Source organism: Polyodon spathula, chromosome 4 (genome assembly GCF_017654505.1).
Source record: "Polyodon spathula isolate WHYD16114869_AA chromosome 4, ASM1765450v1, whole genome shotgun sequence".
NCBI lineage: Eukaryota > Metazoa > Chordata > Actinopteri > Acipenseriformes > Polyodontidae > Polyodon > Polyodon spathula.
In genome coordinates this window covers 75501786-75514138 of record NC_054537.1, presented here as the reverse complement: position 1 = coordinate 75514138, position 12353 = coordinate 75501786, and the positions used below count along the sequence as shown (strand labels likewise).

Below are 12353 nucleotides of genomic sequence, written 5' to 3'. Positions count from 1 at the left end.
CATTTCTTATGTTCTTAAAAAGTCACATACAGCATAACACCTCCATGAATCTATACTGTTTAAATCTTTTAAAAAGTAATAACAAGTAAAACATAGAGTATAATGCTAAACTAGGCTAGCCTGGTTGATTCTTGTACATTGTAAACTTGTTTTTTTAAATAAACACAGTAATGTTACATTAGGGAATACACACAAACGCTGTATTCCTTCATTTTAAACAATATGCGTTCATTTTACATTTTTATTATGTTAGATATTTTGAAAATCACCACTTCCAAATAATTTAATAAAATTAATTTAGCAGATAAGAAAATGTATTTCTATCAAGTAACTGCTTTACTAAAAACGCTGCTAACATACGCAATTCAATAGTGAAAAATTCAAAGTTAAGCATTAATTTAATACTACATTTCTAAAACAAACAGGCCACTGGCAAATGTCAGCAAATTATATTTTTGCAGCTTCTAGCAAATGCACTGACGAAATAAACAAATATCAATTACGGTAATTCCATTTTGATTAGCTTCTAGTGCATTCCTGTTTTATGTGTTATCTTTGCTGTGAGTTTTTTTGTAAGTAATATGGAACGGATGCAACCACAGTAAAAGTAAACTTTGGCAGAGATCGGGGTGGTGATCTGAAAGATGTTTCAATAAAATGGTGGCATTTCCTCCTTTGTTTTTCACTTTTTTAAAAGACTTGACATTTTCACTGTCCACCTTCAACCAGATTGATGTTGTCATCTGGCTGAAATCCAAAATAGTTCCACACCAAGCTTCTTTTCTCCAGCATTCGCCATGACTGCTGCAATAATTTAATTTTCCCAGAACCCGCAGAGTAGTTGATCACTTCTGTTAAGCACAAATGAGTGAGATTAGTTGATATTGTTTTAAAGTACATAATTGCAGAGTTTTGTTTCAAAAGCCACCCCCCCCCCCCCCAAAAAGAAAAAAAAAAAAAGAAAAAAAACAAGGCATCGAAAAACTGCAATACTTTGATATTTTTATTTTACCCTGATATTAAGTATCTAGGATTTTGGTTTACCATACAATATGATATGATATACCATAGGTATCAGTATATCGCGGAACACTAGTAAATACCTGTGGTAAAGTGGCTAGTGGAGGGGAACAGGTGTAGTGGTGATGCGATGCAGGAGTGACAGGAAGACAACAGTTTCCAGTGAAAAGGTGCTTTTATTTATAATCCAGGTCTGGTGACCGTAAAATAGTAAATCTCCGGCGATACACAACAATGTGTAAAGCGCGGAGATAACAAAAACAGGGCACAGTCCAGAACAAAAATGAACCCACGGTCACCAGTCCTGGGTAAGTGCAGACGTGAGGGTGCGTGGTGAATACACAGATACGGTGGTGTGCAGGGGTGCTCCAGACAGTGCTGACCCTTTGCGACAGCTCTGGAGTAGTGCTCTAACTGTCTACAGTGAAACAAACACAGACAGTCAATAAACAAACACAACACGTATATCGCAAAAACACTGCGAGTTCCACTCTCGCTCCTTCTTCCTCCAAACGTTCTACCCAAACGAAGGAAAAGATCAGCGTTACCCTGGTCCCTATATGTAATCCCACATGATATTTAGGTAAACGGTTGCAGCTGCCTTATTACTTGCAGCTGCCTCTCGTTTACCTTTCAAATCAATACGGTCTTACAACAGAGTCGCGCTTCTTTCCAGGCTGACCCACTTCCCTGACCCGGAAACGAACTGTCAGGCCAGCCTTCCAGATACTTCTCCTCTCGTTCTTTAGCTCCCTCACAGGTCAGGAGGAAGATTCATCACCAGAACTCATATTTCCGTCACAATACCCTTATTCAATTTATTGCATGCTCAGGAGCCATGAGTTTGAGCATTCACAGCAGGAACACCTAGCAGTAAATATAGATATTTATGTTCAACTTTCCTGGAATTTTCCGTGATATACTTACTGTAGATTGTGAGTGTAAAAAAAAAAAAAAAAAAAAAAGAAGAGCCAAATGTCAACTGATCTGCTGTATCTGTATTGCTCTTATTATAATGCCTTTACATTTTGATGTTGTTTGCAATCCTCTCTTGGATACTGTTATTGCAATATTTTTGTATGGTTGTTTATCATTGGAAACGTAAACAAATACTGATCCGAACTGTTTTCATTATGCCTAAAAAAATATTGTTGCTGCAGAATAATATTCTCATCCTTTGTAACATATTCTGCCATAGTCCACCAAGAATTCCACCAAGGTTCAGACTTCCGCTCAGGACACTTCACTGTTAATTAGGAGACAACTTGCGCTGTGTAGAAAATAATGGGAATTGGTGGGACAAATGCAAGTGATAACTACCTTCCTCAACGACAGATTACACCGTGTAACAAATTATTATTTTTTTTTGTTCCTGGGTAGTAAGTGTTATTTCCTAATTGCTTATGCCTCAAAAGTATAGAAAATGGCTATTATTCCCCACAAATTTTGCTTTTGTGACCAGGACAGTGATATTTCAAAATATCACTATTTCCAATGGGAAAACGGGCAAATGTGTGTCTTTTCGTTCACATAAAATCTGAAAAAAACAACATACGTATCCAAATTAACATGTATTTATACTAAAGTAATACAAAAATGACTACAAAAGATTTAGAAGTGAATAGTTTTTCGAGATTTACGTTCTTATAGATTATGTTCTTAGAAAACAAAAATTGTTTTATAAGAACATAAGAAAGTTTACAAACGAGAGGAAGCCATTTAGCCCGTCTTGCTCGTTTGGTTGTTAGTAGCTTATTGATCCCAGAATCTCATCAAGCAGTTTCTTGAAGGATCCCAGGGTGTCAGCTTCAATCTAGTTTCAGTCTTCGTTTTAACTTGTTCCAGTCATTAGCTGCTGAAAACTGGAACGAGTTACGACCAAAGACTGTACAGACCTACTGTATTACCAACTTGATAGTCACATGATCATAAATTATAAGATAGATAGATTAACATGCAGCAGATTATGCAAGTAGGTTGGAACTTCACCAGAGTTCTATAAATGAACAGATGCCAATGCGTTGGATGCCTCATTTGCAGAGAAGGCCAATTAATTAAAGAATAAAGATTGTAGTGATATGTATGAAATGGTGCACCAGTAACAAATCTAATGGCTGAATGGTAAAGAACGTTTAGTCTTCTGAGAGTGCCCCTAGGGGCCATTCTATAAATTCCATAATCAAAAATGGGAAGAATGGTCATTTGAACTAGTGTATTTAGTTGAATGAGTAAAACAAGTCCTATTACGGTATAAGAAACCAAGTCTGGACTTAACTTTAGATTAAGTTATTAATATCCATATTGAATTGGGAAGAATGGTCATTTGAACTAATCCACCCAGATGTAACTTGCTGTAGTTGAGACCCATTACGAGTTACAATTTTGTGATTCATACTTATTGTAAGTGATTCTGCAGCTGTGCATAGTTCGCACATCCTAATCTCTGTAAGTCGCCTTGGATAAAGGTGTCTGCTAAATAAGCAAATAATAATAATAAATGTCTTAGTTAATTTTAATAGAATATTTCTCCACATTCTGTGTTCCCAAAAAGCATTTTCCCAACTAAAAATGTTACTGAGTAGAGTTCTTGGTTGAAATTCAAAGCATTGTGCTGGACTAAATCTAACGTGCATAGTTACAATGGATGACATACACATTTTAACAAATGTTATTTAAGGACTCCTAAGTAAGGTTTTGTATGCATGAAACATTTATGATCCGTTTTTTAAAGAGTGTGAGTTTATTCTTGCATTTCAACACACTCTAACTTTACACATCTTCCTAACAAACAGGCTTTCTATAAAGTGTATGTAAAAGTTTACTTTATTGAATAGGCCCAATTTTATGAAGTACAGTACTAAACTGTTTAATGTAAGTCTTATGTTGCAGTTAGAGGTTATTTGTTTAGGATTATCTCATTGAAATTGGGTACATAGTTTATTTTGATAGGGTTTCCTTTTCTGAAAAATATACATTTATATTACCTTCTGTCCTTTAAAAATGAAGCCATTGAGAAAGATGCTAATGGAGCTCAGTTTAGAATTCTTTATGCAACTGTCTGTTCAGGACATGTAGCTTATAATTGATGTGTCCATTACTTGAATTCTCTTGTAATTACAGTCAATAAGTCTTGTAAATGTGTTAAAGCTCACTAAAAGCATAGAAATCCAGAAGAGAGTAAGGCTAATAATTTAAAATAATCAATGTAGGCGTTTCAGCACTTAATTTCCCTTGTGTCTTGATAGCTGATCATTCTTAATCCATTAAGATTTATTTTGTCGTTTATAATGCAAAATAGGTTTGCACTGGTCACTTGTGCGATTTCAAAATGTTCAGCAGGTTAAGTGCTGAATGTAGTCCATTATTCTTCTCTGACTTTATGTATTAATTGCATTTAAAATCAACTTAATGCTGAAACGAGAAGTGAGGTAACCATCAATAAATGACAGACCAGCTCCCCAGTCCTCCAAAGTAAAAGTTATATTCACCATCATCCCTGTTACTAAATGTAGCCTAAACAAATTACTTTCCAGTGAGATACTGTAAGACCGGTAGGCTAGTCAGATTTCTTGAAATTAGGGCTTATTAAGGAATCTCAAGGCATTTCTTGTTTAAAGTTGGTAACAATTTGGACTTGCTGATTTCAAAAATTGATTTTACCAAGATGGCTTTTGAATTTCAAAAACTCCAACCCTAACTGCTAATCAATGCTGCACCACCCAAAATATCTCATTTCAAACAGTAGTCGTTTTTGTTTGAAGTAAATTGGTAAACAGCACTGCGCTAACAATATCACATAAGCAAGACTTTTAAGACACAATTATTTAGTGAAGATACTGTATAGTACAGCCAAAACGTACTCTTCACTGTTTTAAAACTGCTGAAATAGATGTAACTTTCAGTTAGAATGCCGATGCTGGCAGGAGACTGTGGATTCGACATTTTAGGTGCATTATTATAGAAGCCAGGATCTACATAAGAATGTAAGAAACATTTTCTGTCACATTTATCAGGTACCATCACAGAACACTGTATCATTCCTACTCAGATTAATAATACAAATCTCTAAGCAAGGTAACTTTTGTTAGTATTTAGTATTATAGCCATATATATTTTGTTACCATGGCATAAAGCAAGGCTTCTCAAACTTGGTCCTGGGGACCCCCTGTGTCTTCTGGTTTTCATTCCAACCAAGCTCTCAATTACTTAACTAAACCCTTAATTGAACTGATAAATTGTTAATTAGGCCTTTTTACTTGTTTTCAACTCTTGAACAGTTGCACATTTCAAGTTAGTTATAACATTTGATAAGTAACTTGAACTGTAGCAACTGTTTAAGAGCTGAAAACAAGTAAACATGTCTAATTAAGCAAATTATTAGCAATTAAGGGTATAGTTAAGTAATTGAGAGCTCAGTTGGAATGAAAACCAGCAGACACAGGGGGTCCCCAGGACCGGGTTTGAGAACCCCTGGCATAAAGGGAGCCTACATTTACCGTAGTTTACCCTGGTTTTGTCATGGGTTTTTTTTAATTAAATTTTTACTATGCTTTGCTATACATCTCTGGGCTTTACCCTGCTTTATTACACTTTACTATGGGAAGCTTTTATTTTATCAGGGTTAGTGTACCATGGTTTGTTCTTAAATATGCTTTACCTTAACTCTCTTGGCTTTGCAATGCTTAATGGAAGCTTACATTGTTTTTCCTGTGGCAGCAATTGTGAATTGAAAAACTGAGTTCTATGGCGTGTATTTTAACAGCTTGAAAACTATGGAAAGAGGGCCATTTATGAATAGGGTTAATTTCTGAAGAAGAAAACAAAGAGGGAAGCTGTCCTTTGAAATTTAAAACAAACAGGCAAATAAATAAATAAATAAATAGTACATTGTTGACTTGTGTTAAGCTATGTCATTTGATTTGATTTCATGAGCCATGCTGCTTTCTTTTTAAAAGTAAACGTGTGGCATAGTGGACATCGCCAAAACCCTCTCAGCCTAGTAGGCAAGACCCTTGTTCTAATTGTTTTAATGTGTTTTTTTTTTTTTTTTTTTTTTTTTAAATAAATAAATAAATAAAAGGCTTTAACACTCAAAATACAGCTTGATAACATCCTTTTTGGATTTGGTAGCTGCAAATTAAGTTAAAAAAATCATCAAAAAACAGAAAATGCCTCAAAAAGTTAAATTTTATTACAAAATGTTGCCTATCCAGTTCCTTTTTAGTACTAGTCATTGTTGGTGTTTTAAAAGGGCTTATCTAAGATAGATTGATTGCTAAAATACTTGGCCTAGCCTTCAAATTATTTGCTATAATAATTACAGTTTACTATATTTTAATTTAGTGAATAGGTAATGTTTTAGTAACTAATGTTTGTCATCTTTATTAACTTTGCGTATAGTTATTTAGTTCAGCTTTTCTGTATAATCTTTGAAACATTTCTTATGGTGCGACACTGTAGAGCAGCCTTATGCAGGTATTGTTTCTGTTCTGGTGTCAGGATGGTGTCAGGGCATGGTGGTGGAGGTGCAGTTCCAAACAGTGCAACAGAGTCCCAAGCTGTATTTTAACCCACAAGGGCCTGCTTATTTTCAGGCAGGAGTTGTGTACAGCAATGTATATCAAATAAAAAGAAATGTACCCAAAAGGCAGTGCTTTCAGGTCTAGTTCCAAAGGCTTGTTCCACCGTCTGTGCAAGGAAAATAAACAAAGCAGCTTCCAACACGTCAATTACTAGGTCCAATACAACAAGGGAAGTATTAAGCAAACTGTGTTACCTAAATACTACCAGACTCTCAGCCCTCTCAGGTTGGGAGGGAGATTTGTAGCTCAGATTAATTCTCCTTCTGTTACAGCAGGAGTCTTTCAGATGAAATATTACGGAAATGTTTATAATATAGTAGAGTAGTATTGCTCTATTCACAGAATACTGTGTGAATATATACTGTAGTTATTAACCTTTGGTGTACTAGGATGGCAGACACTTCAAAGCCATCAAGGTAGTCCCTCATTAATAATGCGGAATGCCTTCAGTACATTCTTCACACGTTGTGCCTGTTTGACTTGACAGTTGGTAATGCATTTCTTTGTTTGGACCGTTCTGGCAAGAATGGTTACATGTCCTTACTGCTATATGCCACACATGGTTTTGGAAGTCTGGTTACCTCACTGGTCTCCTATTGCTCTTCCCACTAACTTAATCACACCTCGTTCAAAGTTAGACTACTCTCTCTTTCAGTGGTGTCATGGAGTCACTGTGACCTTGACTAAACCAATTTATTAAAGAAAAGGGATTTTTTTTTCTTTTCTTGTTCCTCATATATACTGATGCACAAACTAAACGCAACACTCAGGTCTAATGGATTTAATCAAATATTTTAAACAATATCACAGAAAATGTGAACAAAAATACAGATCAAAGAATCATGATAACTTTTCAGTATGAAACATGACACACTGTCAAAATGAAAACAATATAAAGTTAGTATCGGGTATGTACCCCCTGAGCACTAAAGGTGGGGTGCGATGATTATTCATTTTTTTCAGAATTAATTTGTATAGTACTGTTGGTAGGTCAATAAAAGTATCTGTGCAGTTTTAATGCCAGATGTATTAAAAACAACTCTGAAGTTGACACATCTCTAAAAAGTCCAGCTCACTCGAAGCTGTGGCTAATTTATGCATGACATCACACCCGCCCGCTACTGTATTCTTTTTTGTTTATTTGTTTGTATTTAAAGGGTGTCAGCAAAGCCGAGTGACTATGAACCTTTGCAGCAAGGCATAGCCTACATAGACGGTGAAGGGTATCAGGTTGTGTGTGTGTGACGCTGTGTAATTGACTGTACTGTTATGTGAAGTCTGATGCTCCTTCAAAGCTGGCCATGGCAAGACCTCGACATTTTTTTTCTTGAAGTCTTGCAATTGTAATCCTAGCACTGTGTGGTCTTTCATTGTCCTGCTGGAAAGTTGGCATTTCTGGATTGGCTTGCAGGAACTGAAAAACTGTTGCTTCAAGGACTTTGTCAATGTATCGCTGAGCAGTAAGGTTGACCTCAGTCTGCACTAAAGGCGTTCTTGTGTTAAAGGAGATTCCTCCCCACATCATCACACCTCCATCGCCCCACCTCTTGGCTCGAACAGCGCAACAGTTAGCATAACACTCTCCACACACGTTGTCTTCCGTCAGGTCTGTCAAGGGCAAAACGGCATTCATCAGTGAATAAAACACTGCACCAGCCGCCACCTCAGATGTTTTCTGGTCCACAGAAGACGACGATTTTATCTCTCGGTGCAGTGCGGCCTCCGAGTATGCAAATCATTTTCATGCAGACAATAAGCTACAGTCATTCTGTTGATGCATGGGTTATTTCCTCCTGGAATTTCTTGTGCTGTAGCCACTGCTGTCTGAAAACGATTATGCAGATAGATCAATCAGATGTGACTGTCCTGGGCCGGTGTGGTGACACACCTTCCAGGACGTGGCCTGTCCTCACAGAGCCAGTTTCCTGGGTCCTCTGGACTAGTCTGCTGATTGTTGAAACCGAACATCTCATTCTCTGGGCAACTTCTCTCAGACTGCCTTCAATCATGCCGATAGCAACTAGGCGATCTTCGTTACTCAAGCAGGGCATGGTCGTATCTTTTGTTGTTCTTGCATTAATTTTTTATTTTTTTTTCAAATGGCTGTTTATACAGATTCTTAATCAACCCGTTTTGGCAATTTTAATTCAACTCAAATACCAAACACTGAGCACCTGGCGTTTTTATAAAATCACATGACTTGAGCTCAGTATTTTGTTGTCCCATGGAACAATTCTGCTCAAACAATCAACAAACCTATCTGCTCACTATTTAAAATGTAAATAACGTGCATGTGCCCAATGAGCTATTAATGTAAAACTTAGACTGTTGCGTTTCCTTTATGCATCAATATATATTAATGCAACAGTAAATGTTTCATAATGGTCTTAGGCATTTATGTTTCATAATGGTCTTAGGTAGCTGTGTTAAACAGATATGGACTGCTTATCCTAAAAATGATAAAGTCATTTTCCTATGAAGTGACTTTCCTTTATACGGTATATGACACCATGGTCTGTAATTTACTAAAACACTTGGGGAAATGGGAAAAATGGGTATTACTTCAGAGATCAGTTTGTCGACTTGGAAAAGGTCTCGCATCTGCTTGGTTTGTGCACAACCAAATCTGACTTCTGTTGTAAGATGTTAAGTTGAAATAGAACTAAGCCCTCCAAACATTCTGGCAATAAACTTTACAGCCTTTTACTCGGCAACGTTTCTCTTGTGGGTTTGACATAGTAATCCGCCATCTGACTTCCTCTCTGGATACTGATTAATCTTAGCTTCTTAACAAATTTATTACCAATAGACAATCAGAGCTCTGTCTTCCTAGCTTCTTAAACTGTGCCCAGACACACCATGAATGTGTTTGATGCATGCTAATGCTTGATTATATAGATGACGTTCAGGAACACTGTGGCTCCAACTACCTCTCTTCTTCACAAGTCTTGGCATTCTTTGGATTGGTTCATCTCAAGCATATAACGATTATGCATTACTGGCGTTAAAAAAAAAAAAAAAAAAAAAAAAAAAAAACAAAAAAACTCAAGCTACAGAAACAGCAACCAGGATTATTTTTTCAGCAGCTAATTTAGGAGGAATGTTATTTAATTACTTTCTGTCAGAATCAATGTCTAATCTATTTCATACTTCTTTGCTTGGTAAATAGCACTCAAGTTTTTAATTAAATTAATTGTTTTGCTTTATAATTTGAATGAATGAATCCCTACCAATAATTCTGTTTGCGGTCCTAATTGACAACAAAAGATCCATTTTGATATCCAAAAGGGGGTCACTTAATATTATGTGCACAGTGACAAAACAGTGTTATGCAGGTAGTGAGTTAGCTTTACACAGGATGAGTATTCATTGTCTACCATAGTGGAAACCTCACATATACTCATGTGAGATTTGAAAATGTCTGTGTTTTAAACTCCTACATTTTTTTAAGTAGTTTGTGTTTAAGACCTTTCAGCCTTGCTTAAGTGGGTAAAATGTAGTCGTATTGCACACTCTGGTACATTCCTAAATCAGGCCTGTGCAATTCTGAATTGACAAGACTGTAAAATGTGGAATTGGGTCGTTTTAGTATAGTCTTTAGTATGCATTAGGGCACATTCCAAAATCGTCTAAGTAATCACGAATATCCAGTGAGTCTTCACTCACCAGTGCACTCAACGCTCTACTGTTTTCCTTAGGCTTGTGAAACCTTGCAGCAAATCTTTCAACAAAAAAATATTCTATTCACACGATAGTAAAGAACAAAAATGATGACTACCACATATCAAAAAGCAAAGAAAACACTGGAAATTCATGGAAAATAATAAAGAATTCTGAATCTCAGTTCAAACATAAAAAATGAAAAATGCCAATTTAGGTGACAGTATTAATTTAACAAGACACAGTATTAATGGGTAATTTCACTTTTACTGAACTCACTTAAGTGGAATGGAGTTTCTTAATTTGACTGATAAGATGTGATGGCTATTAGATGTAATGTCTTCCTCCTTTTGGCGTTTAAACACATACAGCAGACTGGATATAGTCATCTATGTGCTAACTATACTTTACACCTACACCTTGCACTCAAAATGGCAGAATTAAGAGATCTGGCTTCATTGCCACTGAACTGTGAAATACCATTTCTGAATCTGGTTAGTAAAGGTGGCTATTCAATCATCACTGGAGCTTTAAAATTAAATGTGTCATTTTTACTTGTGCTTGCAGTACGTGAACCACGTTTTGAACATATTAGTAATCTACACAATGTCCTCAATCTGTTCAGCAAAGTATCAGTACTCCTGAAATAAATATTGCAGTGAATTTAAAGATATTATTTTGAGAATTAACTTTTGAACCAGACCGGATTGACCTTTTCTTAAGACCAATACATAATATAATAATAATAATAATAATAATAATAATAATAATAATAATAATAATAATTTGTCATTTCTTGTATTTTTTTTATAAACTGTAAAATAAATTATGTTCAGATGTATTATTGCTTATTGGTTAAAGAGACCACAACGTGGCTTTCAGTTGAAATAGAGAAGGAAAACTGATGTTTAGACTGCATACATCAAGTTTGTTCATCAGTGTCCATAGACTATTAATGACTCCACAAGAGCATTGTACATCTTGATAAATGCTGAGAAAAACCATATTCCTTCATTTTATATTTTTTATATAAGTGACATCAGTTGATTTATTAATGACTAGGTATAATCCCACACCCAATTAAAGAGATTAGTGTTATAGTGATGATTGAGTGGCTAGTAAAGTCACAGAATTGACTGAAATATTTTGTATTCTGTATGACCTTTTAAAACAGGTTGGTAAACTGACAAATATAAAAAGAAAATACTGAAGTGTTTTCTGAACAATAACTTTCAACACATCCCCTCATAAATTAACTCTTACCTTTTTTTCAATACAAATGCATTATATAAAAGATTGACTATTGATGTTCATGATTTTATATAATAGATGTGCAATGCACAAAATCTAATGTTTTCCCTTAATAGTGTACGGTAAGTCCAGAATTTGTGTGCTAAAAACACTATGGCTTTTTAAATCTTGTGACCAGTAGATGTGTTCAAAGTGGTTATTTCATGGGAAAAAAAGTTATCCAGCTATTATTATAGTGCAGAAATGGCATTGTCTTTTCCTTGAGTTTTTTAAAATTTTTTATAAAATGTTTTTTTGTTTTTCTTTTAGGATCAAAGCCATTCAAGTGCAAACTCTGCAAATTTGCTACAGCCCAGTTGGGGGATGCCCGTAACCATGTTAAGAGACACCTTGGAATGAGGGAATACAAGTGCCATGTCTGTGGGTAGGTACACTGACCCTGTTCCCGGTACATGACAAGAAATGGAACTAATAAGGTAGAAGTTGTTCAGATCTTCTTCTCGGAATACAAGAGGTCTGAAACTATACTTGCTTATTTCCATTCTATTGTTATGGTACATTTTTTAAAAACACAGTTATGACATTCCTCTCCCACTCCTAACCCTGCACTAAAGAGGAACAATTGTATATGCTCTTAGGTCAGTCTGAACCTGTAATCTGTACATTGACTAAATTATAGCATGATCATTCATGCTTCCATGAAGAACTATACATTTCACACAGTGGCATCAAAAATATATAATTTAGCCTTTACCCAAGTTGCATTTTATAAGCTGTTTACACTTCCAGTGTTAAGGTTAGGTGAGGACATATGCTTGCAGGGGCACAGTGTGATGTAAA

General features: G+C 35.7%; 1 protein-coding gene across 1 annotated transcript in view; it reads left to right on the top strand.

Annotated features, from left to right (window-relative positions):
- The window catches only part of LOC121314852 (zinc finger protein 407-like), a 268813-nt gene that overhangs the window by 17744 nt on the left and 238716 nt on the right, over positions 1-12353 (top strand). The window contains exon 3 of the mRNA XM_041248568.1: positions 11823-11937. Within this exon, the coding sequence (XP_041104502.1) occupies positions 11823-11937 (115 nt within the window). The remainder of the gene's footprint in view (positions 1-11822; positions 11938-12353) is intronic.